Source organism: Pteropus vampyrus, unplaced genomic scaffold (genome assembly GCF_000151845.1).
Source record: "Pteropus vampyrus isolate Shadow unplaced genomic scaffold, Pvam_2.0 Scaffold23, whole genome shotgun sequence".
Classification (NCBI taxonomy): Eukaryota; Metazoa; Chordata; class Mammalia; order Chiroptera; family Pteropodidae; genus Pteropus; species Pteropus vampyrus.
In genome coordinates, this window is record NW_011888804.1 from 10,783,701 (window position 1) to 10,803,569 (window position 19,869).

The 19,869-nt window shown below is 51.9% G+C and overlaps 1 protein-coding gene across 1 annotated transcript in view; it reads right to left on the minus strand.

The window, feature by feature from the left end:
- The window catches only part of TOP3B (DNA topoisomerase III beta), a 23,846-nt gene extending 4,270 nt beyond the window's left edge, over nucleotides 1–19,576 (minus strand). Inside the window, exons 1-14 of the mRNA XM_023528298.1 lie at nucleotides 19,460–19,576; nucleotides 13,478–13,663; nucleotides 12,116–12,247; nucleotides 10,640–10,746; nucleotides 9,743–9,817; nucleotides 8,253–8,449; nucleotides 7,620–7,776; nucleotides 6,753–6,866; nucleotides 5,741–5,831; nucleotides 4,025–4,179; nucleotides 3,781–3,886; nucleotides 2,801–2,947; nucleotides 2,511–2,684; nucleotides 560–688 (exon numbers count right to left, since the gene is read on the minus strand). Coding sequence (XP_023384066.1) covers nucleotides 560–688; nucleotides 2,511–2,684; nucleotides 2,801–2,947; nucleotides 3,781–3,886; nucleotides 4,025–4,179; nucleotides 5,741–5,831; nucleotides 6,753–6,866; nucleotides 7,620–7,776; nucleotides 8,253–8,449; nucleotides 9,743–9,817; nucleotides 10,640–10,746; nucleotides 12,116–12,247; nucleotides 13,478–13,547 — 1,654 coding nt within the window. The 5' untranslated portion in view covers nucleotides 13,548–13,663; nucleotides 19,460–19,576. The remainder of the gene's footprint in view (nucleotides 1–559; nucleotides 689–2,510; nucleotides 2,685–2,800; nucleotides 2,948–3,780; nucleotides 3,887–4,024; nucleotides 4,180–5,740; nucleotides 5,832–6,752; nucleotides 6,867–7,619; nucleotides 7,777–8,252; nucleotides 8,450–9,742; nucleotides 9,818–10,639; nucleotides 10,747–12,115; nucleotides 12,248–13,477; nucleotides 13,664–19,459) is intronic.
- Nucleotides 19,577–19,869: the final 293 nt, after the last annotated feature.

The window sequence follows — 19,869 nt, forward strand, 5'->3', positions numbered from 1 at the left end:
AGGACTTGGCGGTAGTCAGCCTTGCCCTGGGCAATCAGGTTCAGCTGCTTCTCCACGGCGCTGCGGATAGTGGGAAGCACCAGCTCCGCATCTATGGGCGCGGGGATGCTGCTGTGAGTACTCGTACCCGAGGGGCTTTGGTCACTGGGGCAGCTCTGGCCAGAGTTGGAAGGCCCTAGGCTGGCTCCCACACACCCAGTCCTTTCTGATCTCCCATCCAGAAAATCCCGTGTGGAGCTGCCAGAGACATCTGTGTCTAGGGCTGCATCACAGATGGGTTCCTGGCAGTCCTTGGGCCATGTCTATGCTCCTCAGGACCTCAAAGGGACAAAATAGCACTGAAGACAGGACCCAGGCCTGGCAGAGAGCTGGTGTGTGGAGAGCCCTCACCTCCCCTTTTGGATCCTTTGCACTTGTTGGTTCATGATACACCATGCCGAACCTCTGCTGGGGCAGGTCCTGGGGTTGCCACTGATTACCCTTGCAATGGGAGCTGGGGGCTCACCGCAGGGCCTGTTGGAGGTGACAGTGGCAGGGAGTGCTGGTCAGCTGGCCTTACCGATCTTGTAGTAGCCATGCACCAGGACAATGCCAAGGTTGGTGGGCTTGAGCCGGCGCCCGCTCTCCACGACAACATAGTTGCGCTGGCAGATGTTATTTATATGCACAGGAATACTGGCATCTGTCCCTGCAATGCACAAGGCCCTGGTGTCCCTTGGCCTGCCTGACACTTCTCATCAGACTGTGGGCTCCCCTTCACCCCCACCTGTCATGGGCACCTGGTTCTCGGCCCTTCTGGTGCTGCTCCCAGCCAGAACTATGTAGGCACCATACTAGGGGCTGTTCATGCACCGTCTTGTGAACCTGAGGATGATGCTCTCAGTGCTGGGTGTTTATTCCTATTTGACAGAGGCTCAGAGGGGTTAAGGAACTCTGTCAGGGTCACAGAACTTGTTCAACCTGTCCCTCACAGCTGGTAAGTGCGACCTCCTTGGACTCTCCTGTCTCCATCCTGTGGAACCCATCCCATTCCAGAGCCAGAGTCCCAGCTCCCTGAGCCCCAGACCCCTGAACATGCTCACTGACAAATTGCCCCTCTAAAACCTATCCTATTTTGCCCACTTCTTGGTTATGTGTCTCCAGAGCAGACTCCTGGTTCCGGAACAGACAGCCCCAAGGCACTTCAAGGTCATTTGGCACTGCCAGATGCTGTCATTACGGTTCCTCTGTGCTAAGAAGCCTCCTTAGCTGGTGTTTGGAGGCTAAGAAGCCCGCTGAGGTCCCACACTTGCAGGATGAGGCCGAGAACAGGATCTGAATCTCATGTGGCAGACTCTGAGTGGTACTGTGCCTACTGCTGCTTGTGCTTGCTAGGCACCCATGGGGGCTGAGCAGGGATCCCAGTATGCTCCCTGATGCATTCTCACCACAGTCTGAGCGGTAGCTCTCGCCAGGCCCTTTATATAGTACTGGGGGCCCCTAGTGATAGGGCTGCCCCTGACTGCTGTCTCATTCAGGTCACAAAAGCCCTCTCCACTGCTGCAAATCCAATTTGATCATGGGGTCTGGGCTGCTGTCCAGTGTATGGCTGCCAGAAGCCACGGGTGTCCCATCGACAGGAAGGAGCAGAGGATCCCGGGTAGGCAGTGCCTGCACTGCAGAGCAGGCTGAGGACCACCATGGAAGGACCTGCCATAGGTCCTCAGAAGCAGGCTCAGCTCTCTTGCTGAGGTCACTACTGTCACCAGGACCCCAGACTCAGGTGAGCTGCTCCCTGGCGGTCACCTGTAGGACTGTCAGAGATGGAGCCGAGCCAGGTATAGTGAGTGACCTGGTCTGTCCCATGGCCCACCAGAGCCTGTCAACCAGGAGGGGGCTGGTTGGCCAGGACAGTGCATCAGGGACCATGCAGCAGCCATTAGAGCAAACAGTGCCTGGGGAGAAGGCTCCAACAGTGAGGCCAATCCCAAAAGTGAGGACATTGGTCACAGCCCCTGAGCCTGGGGACTGGGCAATACCATCTTGCCTGTGAGGTACATGCATCAGCGACTATACTTCTGAGTTGGCAAGCTGCCCTGGGCTGCCCACTCTCACTGGAAACCTCTGGTTATTGTGCAGGAGCTTCGGACCCTGTTAGGGCTCTCTGCGTCCCTCACAGGGAAGCAGCGCTTGCGAATTCCCCATCACCTGATTCCAGGACAATCCCCGGTTAGCCTTCAGGACGACTCTGATCTGACTTTTGTGTTTTTCCTATAAATGCATCATTCGGCATCCTGGGTGTTAGTGTACACGAGGGAACATCTCGGCCTTTACGGACAAAGCCAAGTCCTGACGTGGACACCTTGGCAAGGTGCAGCCCACTGCCACCCTGTCTGGCTCAGCTGGCCACACCCTGGGCCCCAGTTACCAGGTGCTGGGCATGGAAGGGTCACTGGGCAGCTCTGGAAGCACTGCCTCTTGGTGCCCAGTCCCAGGATGGGAACCCAAGGGCAGCTGGCAGGTGCACCTACCAATGCCATGCTTCTCCATGAGTGTGATGAGCTCAGCCTCTGTCAGGTAGTCGGGTGGGCTTGTCTGCTTCTCCAGCATCTTCATCTCACCCACGGGGAAGGTGTCACCCCTCTGGCAGGTAGGCAGGCTCTCCTCCAGGGGTATGCTCTGCCAGGGCATGATCTCCGTGAAGCCTGGAGAGACAAGGCGTCACCTGAGACCCTGGGCCTCCTGTCCCCAGGTCCAGTGCAGAATGTTCCATCCATCTATAAGGTGAGGAGAAGAGCAAAGGTGGGCCCCAAAATTTTACCTGGTGAGATGACAGTCTTCCCTGTGCAGGTGAAGTGCTCAGGCCCAATCCTGAAGGAAATGGTGCTCTGGAGGTACTTGCAGTCGTAGCTAACCGTGGCGATGAAGTGCCTGGTGATGTACTCATAGAGCCACCAGGCCTCGCCTCCTGCAGCAGGCACAGACTCTGGTCACCAGCCGGGGACTCTGGCTCGAAGGCCCCCCTGGCATTCCTGCTCAAGCAGCAGGGCCACAGAATGCCCAGGTTGGCCTACTCCAAGTCCGAGGAGGAAATGCACAGCAAGGAAAGCAAGTCTCCTGCACCCTGATGGCTCCTTCACAGCTACGGCTCCCATCTCCCACCCTGCTTCCAGGTGAGACTGCTCATCAGGTGCCCGGTCTGTCCTTGTCTAGTGACATGCCACCATCACTCCAGATGGGCTGTGCACAAGCAGCCCGTCTCCACCCGCATGGTTCTCCCTTCCTCTGCCTTCTCCCAGCATGCGGTCACTGGTACCACCCGGACCAGGTAGGAGATGCGCCCTATGATTGAGCCTGTCGCTCTCTGTCTCAGTCTCGTTCCGTCTGTCCATGGCCACCTGCTCACTCTCTTTACCCTCCCACCTCCTGCCTGGCCTTCTCTATTGTATATATGGCTTCCCATGAGCAGCTGCCTGCACCCTGCACTATCACACATCTGTCATCACCACTTCACTCCTGTCTCGTCCCATGGTGAGGGAGCGCAACTTTCAGGTGACCTTTGCCAAAGCCAGGGGCAGGAGGGAGGCCCCATACTGCCAGTGGGGACATCATGCAAAGGTGCCACATTGCTGTTGCTTCTCGCCCTTCCCTCTAGGGAAGCATGAGGTGTATGTACATGTGTGTATGCGTGTGTGCGTGTGTGCGTGTGTGCGTGTGTGCGTGTGTGTGCGTGCGTGCGTGCGTGCGTGTGTGTGTGTGTGTGTGTGTATGTGTGTGTAAGGTAGGGGAAGCACCTGATACCTAATTCAGCCTCTGTGGCAGACCTCATGGGGGTGATGGGCGGATGGTCACCAGCATCGTGACCTTTCCGTGGGCGGTTGATACCTTCTGATAACAACTGCTTCACCTGAGGGAGAGAAGACAAAACGGTGTGAGTTTGAGCCTGGTTGTGCTCTCATCTGGAGGGAGGCACTGCTGGTCCTAGATTTGGCCAGTGCCTGAGCTGTTCCCTAGGCCTTGGCCACAAGGGCCCAGCTCTGCTTACCGTGTCGGCCCAGTAGGGGTGGTTGGCCTGCTGCCGCAGAAGGCCCTTCAGGTCAAAGTTCTCGGGATAGTGGGTGGTCTCGGTCCGTGGGTAGCTGATGTAGCCTTGTGTATAGAGCCGCTCGGCAGTCTGCATGGCATGCTGTGGCCCCATGCCTGTGAGAGACATGAGGCTCAGCTGGCCCGGAATGCCAGGGACGACCAGGTGCTTGCTCACGGGCACTGACACTTAGGCTCCCTCAAAGGTGGATGAGGCCTTCTGAGGTGGGTGATGGTGACTCTGAGTAGGCATGGCCCAAAGAAGAGCTGCTGGCCAGGTGCTTGTGCCCACACAGCCTTATCCAAGGCTGAGGTCCTCAATCTATGAGGGTGGACCCAGGATAGGGATGCTCCAGTGTCACCCTTATGACCTTGGTAACTGTATTGACTAAATGTGGCCTTCAGAGCTCCTGCCTCTCATTCTCTGGCATGGAGCCATAATCATGCCTTAGAGTCTGCTGACACTCCACTATGACAGCAGAATTAGCACATGCCCTCTGTTCTGAGCCCCTTGGGTGTTTCTGTCCTCACAGTGCTTCAGGACCACTGAGGGAGGGCTCATCTTCCTGTTTCTCTCTGACCCAGCATAGGCTGGCACTCAGCTACTGGTCACTCAATGTCATTGTTGCCCTCCGAGGATCCCTGGATGTGCTGCTCCGAGAGGACAAAGCCCTTGATTCTCCAAGGCCACCGAAGGGGCCACCAATGCCTAGAGGCCAATATCATCAGAGACTGCCAACTTTCCAGCCCAACCTCCTCTTGCCTCTGTGAAAACAAGGCTCAGAGGGGCTATGTCATATCTGTCCTGGGCAGGAGATAATGGGCCTTGAGCTCTCCCCTGCACCAAGGAAGCTGCTCTGGAGCACTAATGTCAGGCTGTCTCTCTCGGGCAGGGGCAATCATTTCCATTGCTATTGTTAGGATGCGTAGTTTCAATCAGATAATCCTTACAACCCAGAGAGATGGGTACTATTATCCCCGTCTTTTCTCATGAGGAAACCAAGGCTCTCGGACAAGGAAGGAAGTGGCTGAGCTGGGATTTAAAGCAGACTTTGGCTTTAGAGCTTCAACTCCACAGTTAAATGCCTCTGAGAGGGCCTGTCTTGTGGGTGGGCCCTGCCAACAGCCTTCCATGTGTTCAGTCCTGGCAGGGGTTGCTCAGACAGTAATACACAATGGTCTGCATTTCCACCACATACATTCAAAGAAGCTGTTGAGTACCAACCAACAACCCCATGACATGGAATCGCCCCTCCTGTTTGTTTTTACTTGTTTCCACTCTATAATTTAAGAGAAATGAAATCTGCATGAGGCTCAGATTTCCTCTAAGCCTCAGGTATGGACAGGGGGTGCATGGCACAGGTGAGCACAAAAAGGGGGTACTGGCAAAGGTAATCAAGAGTGAGTGTTGGGAAAGGTTAGAATGAAAGGGGGGTATGCAGCACAGGTGAGCATGGGCTGGGGATGTACTGGTACAGGTGAGCACGGGGGTGGGTGCTGGCAGAGGTGAGCATGCAAGGGGGTGCATAGCACAGGTGAGCATGCAGGGAGAGTGCTTGTAGAGGTAAGAACATTGGGACTGCCCTGTACCCCCAGGTGCTACAATGGGATTGAACGAGGTTGCCGCATGCCTGCCGCAAGAAATCTTTTGGAGGCTTTAGAGAAAAGCCCCTCATACCCAGAGAAGAGCTTGCCACACGCAGCATCTCCACAGTGTTCAGGGCCAGAGGCCTCTGCTTGGCTTTCTCTTTCTGGCTTGTGGCCTCCACCTAGAAGACAGACAGATTCAGTGATTTGGGGGGTGGGGGCATGGCGGGAAAGATACCATAACAGAATCACGATGTGTGGGCAAAAGGTCTGGTTTCAATAATTTGGGCTCCCTGCTTCGCAAATTCATTCCTTGCAATGGTCTCCAGATTTAAAGTAATATTGATTCAGGGCCAGGAAGGAAAAAACAAAGAAAATCATTTTCTAGGGAAAGAGAAAAACTGGAGGAATGGGGAAGAATCAGGGGATAGCAGTGATGGCATCTCTGCAGGAATGTGATCAAGTATAAAAGCATGGAGCAGTTTTAGAAGAAGTTCTGGAAGCCTGAGTTAACTGCACGGTGGGCAAGAGGGCGCCCAAGGAAGACTCGAGAAAGATAACCGAAGGTGCCTCAGTGCCTCTGGTAGCTGTCACAGCTTCAGTGCATTTGCTGCGATGGCCTCAGGGCTCCCCTACCCCAGGCAGTCAGCCCCTTGCCAGGTTGCGCACCTTCTCAGTAATGGCTGAGCAGCATGTCCTTCCAATTCATAAAACCCTGAATAAGAAATACAGCATCACAAAGGCCATGAAAGCTGACTGAACTTGGGATCCCAGACCCATCTGTGCTAGCTGTGTGACCTTGGGCAGGTTCATGCACGGGGTACCGTGGAAAAAGGAGCATGGAAGGGGTCTGGTGGGTCATGGAAGTGGGATGGTGCCTGAGACAGAGCAGATATGCAACATGCTGCAGTTACTATGATGGGCGGAACTATCTCAGTAGGAGCAGATGTATGAGTAACTATTCTTCTTTCCAAAAGATATCTGTGTTTCAGAAACGGGGAGAAAGACATGAATCAGGATCAAAAGCTATTCCTCTAGCCAGAGGCTTCCCATGCCTACCCCCACACAAGAAAAGATGACAGATGTGGATACAGTAGGCCCACCTGGGCTTCCTTCTCCATCTTGGTCATGTTTAAAAACATCTGTGCTATTTCCCGGTCAAACACTCGCACTCGGTCCCAGTCCAAAAGGAGAGATCTGTCTTTATCGGTGTTAACCTGCAGGAAGAACAAAAGGAGAACACAGGAGAGAATGTATCCAGGTGAGCCTGTTGCCAGGGAAGAGAAGTGGGGCAGATGAAGCTTATCCTTGTCTGTGAGCAAAATAGTTCCAGCTCTAAAGTCTCGTAGCTGTACCTGTGAGGGTACATAGGTATGTAGATACCAGATGTGCAGATATACAGCCCCTCCTCAAGCTAGGGCTGTTCTGACAGCTGTCCTCCCCGAGATGAGGCAGATGGTCTCATAAGGGGTGCTGAAAGCCAAAACTGATGTGTTCTTAAGGAGCATCAGAGCCTCCACCTCTCATGCCATCTCTGCCCACCCCTTAATGCCCTGTGTTGACTGGAGCAGCTTGCTACTATGTTCTAAATCTTAGGAGAAGCTTCTATGGAGGCTTTTATTTGGAGAAAGGGTTCCAAGACCTTAAAAAAGTTTTAAAGTCAGTCCTTGGACCTGACTGGCAGCTGCTGGCCCCAAGGGGTGACCTCACCCCACACTACCAAAGCTGAGTTCATTCCCGCTTATCCAAATTCGATGCATCCAGATCAAGCCTTATTCTGCCTCTCCATGAAGTCTGAGGTGCCTTCCCTGGGTACCCTGCAGATCCCTCTCTGGCCTCCCTCCTCTCTACCAGTGGCCACACTTGTGCCCTTGGCTTCGGAGGCCTGCAGCACTATGATGATGAGAAACTCTCAGAATCCATGCCCCAACCAAGAAACACCCAGTGGGAATAGAGAAGGGAAAGCAAACCTTGGCCTGCAGCACCCAGTAGGTCTCTGGTTTGAAGGACTGGATTTTGTCATGTCTCTCCACGCAGAACCCCAGGGTAGGGGTTTGACACGGCCCAAAGGAGATGAGGGAGCTGTCTAAATCACCGTATTTCCCCTGGAAATACTTAGTCTGAAACCTACAAGGAGGGGTGGGGTTGCGGTGGGGGAGAGAAAGATATTTCGGTCATGCATTTGCTCAAGATAGCACCATTAACCACCTCTGGGAATCCGGGATGGGCTAGCAGGTGAGTGCAGCGAGGAGGCCAAGGCAGCTGCTCCCCGCTCAGAAGACAGGGTAAGAGGATGTGCTCAGCAGGGAGGGGGTGTGTGCTCGTAATAGAGAGAGTGCGAGAGAGGAGCAGAGGTTCGGACCATGCTGGGCCAGGAAGACCTTTTATGATATTCCGTCCCCTCCACTCTCTCCTCAAGACCTGCACAATGTGGACGAACACAGGTTTTCAAGAGGTGGCCTATGTAGTCTATTTTAGCTGAAAAGACAGTTTCTTCAGGGTTTTTAAAATGTTGGCAATCAGGGGGTGCTGATTGGGCCCAGAGGCCACAGATGGAGATCAGTAAGGGCAGGGGGTCTGGCTAAAGGTAGGGCGACCAGCACCTGGTGAAGGCGCAGCCGATGCGCAGGTCCAGCTCCTGCCGGGCATCCACCGAGAGCGCCTCATTGTGGTCAGGCTCGCCCAGGTGGGCCATGGCGTTGCAGATGTCTGTGTCCGTGATGGAGCTGAACCTGGCCCGGAACACTGTCTTCTCGCTGCCGTGGGCCGGATTCATGACGGGCAGTACAGCATCCAGGACCTGGGGGAGGCAGCTGGCTGTCTCTTGCCGGACCCTCCTCCATCTCCCTTCCCTTCCGGAAGCCTCAGTCTCTCCACATGGCTTTTTTTCCTTCTGTCTACAAATTTATTCAAACACCATCTTCTTACTACCGTCCTGCAGGCTGTCACCCTCTCTCTTAACTTCTTCCATCCCCACCAAAACAGGAAATGATACTGCCATGGATACACAGGAACTCAGAGACCCCAGATCCACCCCACTTGACCCATTTCTCCTTCTTCTAGAGGGGGGAGTGTTAGGAAGGGGAGGGGTAGAACTTTTGAGAGGCTGGAAAAAAGAGAGGAGAGAAAAAGAGCGAAGAGGAAAAGAATGAAGAATGGGCAGCAGTGAGAAGGCATGGGCGACCCCCACTCTGGGGGAACTGTGCAGCTCAGGGCTAAAGCCCAGTGGGCGTCCTGGAGCCAAGGTCACTGAGAAGGCCGCGAAGTGGGAGGGGAGCCTTGCTGGAGCCTAGCCATGCAGCTTCTCCACAGGAAGAAGCAGCTTTGAAGGGAGAGAACCCCATGAGCTGCCACTGTTCTCTACCCCCAGCCACAAAGGCCCCCCTGGGGAGGAACAGCCTTGTAGGGGAGGGGACAGGAGAGGTTTGTCTGGGAAGGGATAGAGTGAGATCGACTTTGCTAGGCTGCTGCACTAGAATGTGGGGTGCCCTGAGTTCCCCTGTAGTATTGGAAGCATTTCCGGAGCCCTGAGGTGTGCCAGGCCCTGATGAGGGCTAGAGGTACAGAGTCAGGAAAGTGACCTGTATGGAGTCACAGCCTGAGGGGCACCAGGTGAAACCTATAGTCACACCAGTCCTAGGACACCACAGTGAGGCAGTCATGGGAGGGTATCCTGGGTGGGGAGAGGATGCCTGAGGGCAGAAGAAAAATGAGGCAAGTGAAAGGAGTGAAGAAGATGGCTGGGTGTCAATCGGCATGCATCTAATGTCCCTGAAAGGTGTTGAGTGGGCTGGGATGCTGAAAACCTCCTCTCTCTTCAAGACTGCCCCATTTTGAAACCCAATCCATCTAGCAAATTCTGCCTTTACCTTCGCTCACACAATGTGCCCCAGCAGGTGAAGTAACACTCTATTACCTTTAGCAGAGTCTATGCATTGTAAAGTGTCTAGAGAATTTCCAAAATAAAGGAGAACGAAAGGCGTTTTGAGTACGGAGTCAGCAAAGTAGCTGACTCCCTACTGTGGCCCCAGAAATGGCTGGGGCAAGTGCCGGGAAGTCCAAGAATGAGGATCACAGTGGGGTCTAGCCTCACCTCAAAGCAGATGTTCTCCCCTTCTTTGTCGCAGTCCAGCCACAGCACGATGTAGTCACAGCCTTTGCCTTCCACCTGCCACACAGGATACAGTGACTTGTACCTGTCACAGCCTGGTCCCCCACTGAAGTGCCCACCCATGGTGTTCCCACCATGCTTGGGAGCAGACCCACCCCCTCCCCGCAGCTGTTTAGGAAAACCCGTGTCTCCCCATGCTCCCCATAACCTAAGTAGAGGAGCTAGTTAGTTAGACTGGCTTAGCCACTCAGAAAATAATTTTCTTCAGAACTGTTGTTTTGTGGACAAAAAATGTTAATGCAATAAGATCTTAACCCCTAAAAATGTGTAGAAAAAGAACTGAAATAAAATAACCCTAAATGTTAATAGTGGTTTTCATGGGTAGTGTGATTATAAATAATTTTTTCTTCTTTCTATTTATATAGTGCAGTTTTACATAATGTGTACGCATTTGTTTTATTTTTTTTTAACTTAAAAATGGTTAAGATGGTAAATTTATTTTTTGTAGTGACACTGGTTAACGAAAGCCAGTAAGTTTCAAGTGTGTAATATGACAGTAATTCATATATATTTTGCATTGTGAGTTCACTGCACATAGTTCGGCATTTGTTTTAAAATTAGAAAAACCACCATCATGACCATACAGTTTTAAAAGCAGAATTCAGGTGGCTGACTGTGTAGTGGGGGAGGAACAAGCCTGAAAGGGGCCTCCTGGGCAAGCAGGGCGGGGCGCTCACAGAAAGAGCTGTGAGGCCAGCCCAGGCTGGGGGCAAATACCTCCTGGGATGGGGGCGGGCAGTCTGTATAGGAAGGTGCACAGGGCACGCAGTGCCTGGCCCTGTGCTAAGCACTCTTCCTGACTGCCTGTGCCTTGCGCACCTGCAGGAACTTCACCATGTTCAGCTTGGGGTTAGCTTCCTTCTTCTCCGTTGGGGCTTGGCTGAACAGCTCTGCGGGGTCCACCTTATCCCATTTGTTGTACTTTCCTACAAACCACAGGCACAATACAGCTGAATCACATTTCAGAGCTTGGCCTCTGTGACTGTCATAGCCCCGGGAGGACAGTGGTGGTCTCATCTCATAAATAGGGAGAGGAAGGCTTGGAGAATGATTGGCCCAAGGTAACCCCAACAGTTGGAGGCAGAGCCCTCCCTCAGCAGCGTTCCTCCTCCTGGCTACTGAGCTGACCCTATACCTCAGCCTCCCATGGGAGCCACCAATGGGCAAGGATGCAGCTCTAGCCTTGCTTCCAGAACAGTCCCTGTGGCTGGAAGCACCACCCCTGGGCTGGCTCACTTTGCCGCAGCACTGAATCATGCCACTCATGCCTTTGTTTTCTTCCCTGAATTCTGTAACCCTCTCCCCTCGACCTAGCACTTGACCAGGTACACAACAGATGTTCTGTTGATACCCCTGGGAAATCAATCTCTTTCGGCATCGTGTCGGGCACATCCACCTCCTTCTCTACTCAGAGCTCAGTGCTCGCATTCTCAATGCTCTAGCTTTCTTTTATGCTCCATTTCTTGCAGCCTGGGGGAATGGGGTCAGATAGAGCTAAGTTCAAATCCTGGCTCCCCACCTGCCAGCTGGTAGTAAAGCTCAGGGTTTGAACGCTCAGCCACATAACTGACTTGATGTCACCGTCATCGCCGAGCAACAAGAAGTACTGAGGCTTTGCTGTGGGTCTGGCCTTATGCTAAGCACTCTACCTTCACTGTCACACTGAGTCCACAGACCGTCCTGGGAAGTGGATGGCTGTCATAAGACCCATTTCACACATGAGCGGCAGAAACTCAGTGAGGTCCAGTCACTGCCCCAGTCTCAGCCTGTGAGCCAGTGGAGTGTGGGTCAGAGCTGGGGCTGGATTCTCATCAACCATAAAGCCCTGCTCCTCACCCCGGTGCATCACCAATGCTGGCCATTCCAAGATGACAGATAACAATATGAGGATGATGATGATAGCCATTGAGTGACTGCCAGACAACAGTGACATTCAGCAGGAGCAGCAGCCCTCTCCCAAGCACCTGCTCAGGCCAGGCCCTCCTGAGGTGGGCACTACTGCCTCCAGTCTGTATAAGAAGGTGCACAGGGCACGCAGTGCCTGGCCCTGTGCTAAGCACTCTACCTGAGGGTGCTGTTGGAATGGGGACCCATGGGTACTGAGCTTCAAAGCTTGAGTTCTGGGTGTCTCACCCAGGGACCCCCAGTCACCTTTCCACATCTGCTGGCCTCAGGACTCAGGGGTTCTGGACTTGTCTGCCTGGAGCCCTTCCCTGGCTCCAACTGGTCCCTGGGCAGCACCGTGGAGGGCTTCCCCAGTGGGGTGGAGGGCGAGCAGGAGGCAGGGGGACTCACCCAGGAAGTCTAGGGTCATTACGTGACCACAGACAGATGTCATCTTGAAGCGGACTGGCTGGCCGGCGAAGGTTCCGGTGTACTCATGCACTGAGCAGGTTCCGTTCAGCCCTTTGTGTGAGGACATGCTCCCTGCAAAGAAGCACAGTGATGGCTGCTCTAGTGAGCTGCAGCTGTGGCAGAAGCCCCAGGCCCCCGTGCTGCCTCTCAGAGGGCCAGAGTCTCCCTTTCCCAGGGCAGTCAGTGATAACGTTCCTCAGGCTACTGCAGGGAACTGGGTGCCGAGAGGTCTCACGGTTCTCAGGGAAAATACCATCCGTGACCCCCGCGTAGTATGCTTGCCATGCAGAGCCTCAGGTCGGTGGGGGGCCAGGAGCGCCCCCCTCTGAACTCTCTCAAGAGCAGATACTCTCATGCTTTCTCTGCATTTCTGTGTTCACGCTTGAATTTGATTTCTGTCTCACTTCTGCCAAATTTTAAGCGAAGGTCCCCAGGGATCTCCTAATTATTGGATCCCGTGGTGTCTTCTCACGTTCCCTACTAATGGCCCCTTAACCAAACTTTCTTGGCCTCTGGGAATCAGGAAATTCTGGAGTTTCCCCTCCCCTTGGACCATGACTTCTCAGCCCACTGTCTCAGGGTCTCTTCCTCCCTTAGCTGTGAGACCAGGGGGAAGTCAAGATAGACTGCTGCCATTTCTGGGTCCCCGGCAACCAAGTACCCTTCCTATTTGGAGGGAATTCAGAGACCGGAGGGGAAGCAGCACTCCAGCAACCAGTCCAGTGGCCAGAATGGGGCGGGGGCAGATGTTTCCTTTCCCAGTGCTCTGGTGTCTCAGGACGGCCATGGCCGAGGCTCAGCCTAGTGGCTGCTCTTGATAACACAAATCGTGTGGGCTGCATCTGCAGCAGTCAGGGATCAAGGGCAGTGGCACGGGTCCTGTGGCATGGCCTCGGTCCTGTAGCATGGTCTCGTCAAACTTAGACAGGGGTGGGGTCCTGGCTGTGTCTTCCTCCTTCTAGTGAATTCCCTTTCTGTGTAAGTTACCAGGGCTGGTTTCTGCTCCTTATGACCAACAACCCTGACCAGCATAGAACTTTCATGTTGGCCTGTCCACACCTGCCACCGTGCTGTGAGCAATGCCTGTGTCTTTTGGGAGTCCCAGCCCTAGCTCACGCTGGCTATGGCAGTAAGTGCATCCTACAGTGACCTATCAAGGTGCTTCATGAACACCTTGCTGTCCTGAACTGAGTCCACTGCAGGGGGCTGGAGTTGCACTTCAGAAAAAGAAACGACGTGTAACATGGGCATGACAATGCTGACAGATCAAAGCCAGAGAGATGCCAGGTTGGTCTTTCCTACCTCGAGAGAGGATTTTGGCAATGGACTGAGCCAAGGATGGCTTTTCTGCAACCATGAGCACGGTCTTCATCTTGTCTTATAGTTGTCCGGGCCCTCGGCCCTTCAGGCTTCAGTGTCAGGGAAATGGCAATGAAGATGTTCAGAAACGGTTCTTCTGCAGTGCAACACTGCTTTCAACACTGACTCCTAAAAAGAAGAAAAGACACAAAGAAAATAACTATGCTTCCAATGGAACCTAGACCGCTCGCTAGCGAGGAAACTGACTCTAAAAAGACCAAAAAAAACCCAGGAAAGAAGAAGAAAAATTAGAGAAACTTGAAGACAACTGACAGACAAACAACTGCCCAGGAAACTGATCTAACTCAGAGATGGCACTGAGAATTTGGCTTCGTTTGGAGAAGCTGAGATGACCCCATGACCTCAGTTGAATTTTGTCCCCAAACTTATGTTAGGATGAACCTCGGGCCTTTAGACCTAGACCTGGGCTGATGGGCCAGGGCAGGGTGGATGCCTGGCCTTCCTTCTGGGCTACAGTTCTGTGTTCTCTCTGGTGCTCAGAGTGGCACCTCCACCTTGGCTGAGCTTTGAGACATTTTCAAAATGCAGATACCCAGGCTGGGCTCCCCAAGTCCTTCGGACCCACAACCTAGCCTGAAACCCACTGGCCAGAACCTCCAGTCCCCAGCAGAGCTCTCGAGGCCCTTCATGACAGGTTCCAATCTAGTTTCTTGCCTTCCCTACCCTACCTCTTGCATTGCAGGCTGTGCTCTGGCCGATTAAATTGGACACCATTATCTAAAGAAAAAAACACACTTTCAAGCTTCTATTTCTTTTGCTTACAATGTTCCTCCAAGCCTGGAGCATGCTACTCAACTGTCTGAAGGCCCAATTCAAGCGCTAACTCTTTTTTAAAGAACTCTCCTAACATCCACTGGCAGGATGGATCATTTCCTCCTGTCCCAGGTCCCTTATAACACACTGCACATCATGCGACAGTTAGTTACTGCCTCATGTCCCCACTAGCACATGAGTGGCTTGCTGTCTGAATCACTGTTGGCAAATGCAACAGCTGGTTCTGTTCCTGATACAGGACATTTAATACCTGCTGGCGGAGTAAAAGAAACATACAAACCCTTTCTGTCATTTTAATCATTATAAATATGACATCAACATTGATAAATATAACACTATATATAAAAAGACTTGTACTGAGACAACTAGTCAACCTTCTGGGAAGAAAAATAAAGTTAGACTTACTTTATAATTTCCACCAAAACAGATTCCAGATTTAGCTAAGATTTAAGTAAAAGAATGAAATCAGAAAAATACTAGAAAAACATGAGTTTTTCTGTTTTTCAGAAAAAGAAAAACTCCTAAGTACTTCAAAGCTCTGAAGCACACCTCTTCATGTTTAAAAGCATTTAGTTTCTTTTTCTGTGAACTGTTGATTCATAGTTTTATCAATTTCGGTCAACTGGATTGCTGTTTCCTTATTTTTAGGAGTTGTTTGTATAATGAGGTAATTAGCCCTTTGTGATATGATGTCCAACAAGGCCCACCAAAGCAAATTAGAGCGAGAATGAGCTTGTGCTTATCTCACCAGCAATGATAGTAGGACTGAGCACATGTGTGGGTGAGGGAGTAGGGACAGGCAAACTCAAACGTAGGGCGACGCAAGTTCAAATGGAACCTCTACATGGAGTGATTTGATGGTATCTCTCAAATTATGAGTGCACATCTCCAGCAACTGCACTACCAGGAATAGATTCGATTATCCCACAGGTATTTACTGAACACCCACTACATGCTTGGCCCAGTCCTGGGTGCAAAGAACATAACACTGGGCAACTCCGGGCCTGTCCTCTGGGATTTATGCCCTGTGTGCCACATGAGGCAAAGCAGCACAAGGCAGGGGACAAGAGTGAGACATGTGGTGTCTAGGGGGAGAGTCCAGCTGAAGGACCAGGGCAGAGTGGAGGGACAGTGAGGAAGTGGGGGGACTAGGGGGAGGAGGCAGGAACACGGGCCTCAGCCATGGACTATGGGTTTGCTCTGACAGAGCTGGGAAGCAGTGCAGGAGCAGGATGATCTGACTTCACGTGTTGAAGGGACCCTCTGGCTGCCCCGCGGAAGGGAGTGACTGGGCTCTGAGAGGCAGTGGCGGAGGGAGGGGCGGCAGTGAGGGGAGTCTGGGCTGATTCTGAAGGCAGAGCCAACAGGACTGAGATGAAGGAAAGGGAGGCGACTCAAGGATGTCAAGGCTCTTGGCTTAGTCGGCTAAAGGATGAGATCCCCACTTGCTGAGATGGGAAATATCAAGGAAGGAGTGGTTCAGGTTGGGGAGGCAGGAGCCATGTTTCAGGCTCGTTAAGTGTGAGCTGCCCATTAGACAGCCAGGAGGGCTGAGGAGGCAGTGGCGTATGGAGCCAGCAGAGCAGGAAAGGAACTCAGGTGGGGGTCTGGGAGATGAGGTGAGTCAAGAGAGGTCGGATCCCAAAAGCCAAGGAAAAAGGCACTTCAGGGGGAGACACTGCCCTGTCAAAGGCTACCGGCAGGCTAGGTGAGGTGACAGTTGAGACTGACCACAGGTCTGGCAATATGAAGGTCCCTGGTGTCCTTGATGGGAGTCGTTTGATGGCTGAGACAGAGGCGAAGCCTGAGTGGAGTGAACTCAGGAAAGCTTGGAGGAAGGAAGGGGAATGGGTCACCTGTTTCATTTCATTTAAGATAGAAGATGTGCCAGTGTGTTTGCACATAGATGGAACTGGTCTAGTAGAGGGAAAAGAAGGTGCAGGTGAGAGGTCTCTGGGTGAGAGGCAGTGGGTCAGCCAAAGGCTGCCCCTGGATGTGAACGTGGTGAGGAGATGGCACTGAGGACAGGCTGATGGCAGGGGAGAGCTGGATTTAGCAGGGTTGGATTTGCCGGGTGCGTATGAGGGAGAGGGGCTGGGGTTAAGGGGAGTGACTTCCTAAGAAGGACGAGGAGGAGGTGGGGACATGGGAAGGGTCCACACAGGGTATGCTCTAGAGGCTCCTACAATTGGGAGTCAATGGGAGCAAGGTCAAAGGGCAAGGTGCTTGATGGGGCTCAGGCAGTGGTGTGGAGCCTGATGGGGGTGAGTGAGGTCACAGGGGGAGAGGAGGCCATGGAAGGGAGCATCAGACACTGCAAGACTGTCTATGTGGACATTGAGTCCCAAAGAAGCAGGACATGGGGGTACCTCTGATGAAAACACTGAGGGAATTCTCTGCAGCATTATCATTCATAATAGAAAATTAGAAACAATCTAGTGTAGGTTGATAGAATCATTAAATAAAAGTATGGTGTGCCTAAACAGTAGAGCACCAGGTGGCATCCACTAGGTAAATACCAACATGGATCAGATCACCAAGAGAAATGACATGAAAATAGTTGGGTGCATGAAGGTGTGTAGAGTGCTGCCATCTGTGGGGACACACACACATTTAGGAAAACAAATGATTAAAGCAAATGATTAGAGGGGTGAGGTTAGGGTCTGAAGGTTGGGGTTGGGGTCGGGGGGACCTCCTGCTCACCACATTGCCTCTTCTGCCTTTTACATTTAGTGCTGTGGACAAATGTAACTGGTCAAAAGAACTAAGACAATGAATTTAAAACTAAAGACAAAATAAGATAAAACCAGAAGAATAAAGAAGGGCTGAAAGGGCAGCCTTCAGAAAGAATGTTAAGGAAACCACCTCCTCTGTGGGGGCTTCTGTCACCCTTCACACTGCTCAGGGGAAGCGGCCCAGGGTCCCCCTTGGGCTGTCCTTTGCTGCAAGACACTGGATGATCTCAGTGAAATTGACATTCTTTATGAGAAAGCTGCCCCGAATGAAAGAATAATTTGCATTTTTCTCTCAAAAGAAATACTTGGATGCCCCTCCTAAATAAACAACCATCCCAGAGACAAAAAGCTGAGAAGTCCTGGAATGACAGCCCAACAGTCTACAGAGGAGCTTACCAACCCAAGAATCGCTCAGGCCACATGACCTACTGCCCTGCTGTATGCCCCCACTCCCGTCCTCCCAAAAGCTGCCTCTTCCCTCCCTGTGTGTCATGGTTATTCCTGTCCTCAGGTCTCCACCCAGGATCATTTTTCCTGAGATGCCTATTGGCTCTGACCCCCAGGCCTCTCCCTGAAAACCACACCTGGCATCATTGCTGTGTTCCCCTCACCCTCATGGATGGCATCTAGTTCACTGTTGTATATGTGGCACCCAGCACTCATTAAATGCTTACTGAATGAGTGAATGACCAAGGGTGCCTGGCCCTGTGCTAAGAGCTTCTTTTAAGCATGTGGAATCATGGAATCCTAAGGAAAGAGTCTTGGTGGTGATCTGGTACAACCACCTCAAGGAGGAAGACTCAGAAAAAGGATTTTCCAAAGGCAACCCAGGAAGTCAGTTGAGTTGGGGGTGGGGGGCAGGAAACTCACGTTTCCTTACTTCCAGCTGGGTACATTCTTTTAAAAAACTGCATCAGGTTCCTTCTACCTCTTAAAAAAACTGCAGTCGTAACTGTGATTAATTTTCCGATTAACTTTAGGAAATCACTATTTTTCCATTAAGGCACGTCTCCAATTTCAAATGGAAGCCAATGAGAATAAAAGCTGAAAGCAATGGTTTGCAAAGTTCATTTATATACCACCTTAACGCTTTTGCCCTACCAACACTGTTATTCAACTCAAGAGTTGCTTTTTAAAAAAGTTTAAATACATATTAAAAGGAGAAATTTTATAGTCTCATAGAAACTGAAAGCCTGTAATCAATGGCCAGACTAGATTCTTTCTGGTAACCTACATGGTGTATCATCAACTTTGATCTTGTTGCCCGCCAAAGCTCTGCCACTGAAGTTTGTCCACTTATCTCAAGATAAGGGAGCCTTGACAGCAAACACTCCAAATTGAGATTGTAATTAGGAGGGCTGAAAGTGAAAGGGAGCAGCAGGTTAGCCTGTTACACATTGTCAACTCTCACCAGCAATACTACAATAGAATGTGTCCTCTGGGAGATACTGGATTTAGCTTGGCAGTGGAGATCTAGCAGTGGTCTGATCAGCATTTAGAGCCCTAGGATTTCCCACCTTAGTAACTTTACCGAACGCCTGTGGAGCCAGGAAAAGAGGGAAACAACCATTACTTAAGCTCTTCCTCTGTACTAGGCGTGCTAAAGCTAAAAACACTATTTAATATTGCCCAACAACACTACAAGGCTGGTGGTGCAATTTTTTAAACTATGAGTAAACTGAGGTTCAGATTAGTGTCAGATGACCTTTGCAAAGACTCCAGGTAGGAACCCCACGTTGGCCTGACTTCTCATATCCTGTTCTCAAAGGCTGAGGGATAAAGACGAGGCCATTATCTTCCTTTTTGCCTCTGTAAGAAATTACTTCGCCTGGATTCCAGTTAATTTGTTCACAAAAGTAGCCTCCCTCATCTACATCAACAACTCAGAGAAATACCAGGACGCCCTCATGATTGAGCTGGCGCCCAGACAGTTGAGAGTGAAACCTGCCTTAACGTGGAGCCTCGACAATCTGGGCCCAACCCTGGCCCGACCGCTGCACGGTGTCCTTGAACCTCAATTTCCCTACCCGTGACAACAGATCCGGACAACAGACCACATCTCAAAGAACTGCAGGAGGATTCGATGAAGAGTATTACCTAAAGCCCCTGATACTTCCAGACACTTAGCTAAGCGCTGGCTCCCTCCACCTCCCTGAACCCTCAACAACAAATCCTAGGGGGTGTGTGTGCCGGGGGGTTGGGGTGGGAGTGGGGTCCAATCCCTTCAGGGAAGAGGCGGCGAAAATGCAAAGAGCCCAGCCCGGGACCCTCTTCCCCAGTCGCGGGACTAGAGCCCCTCGGGGCTCGGTCAGCATTCTGGAAATGTGCCCGAGAAAGGCCTACCCTTCCCATATCCCTGAGCCGCCCAGCGCAACACCCGCCGCCTGCCTCTCACCCGCAGCCCCACCGAGGATCCCGTTTCAGCTCCCGCTCCCGGGGCGGCCACTGGCAACCCCTACTTCCGGGTCCGGCAGCCGCTGTTGTCACCGCGTCTGCCCTCCGGCACCCTCACGTCTCCCACTACAGGTTCCGCACCTCGCGCGTTCCGGCAGCGCGGCCCCGCATGCCGCAATCTGCAGGTGGTACCAATTCTTCTCCGCCCCGGAGAGGCAATAATGACGATGATCATTACAATAATTATGAAAAATTGAATGTTAAGCATGAAAACATATATGCTGGTAATAATTAAAATAATTAAAACTACGGATGTATATATAGCAGGCTTTGTTCAATGCTATAAAAATATTTGTGGAATGAATGAAATGTAAAATATATCTGGAAGATGAATTGGAAAATAAAAGTAAT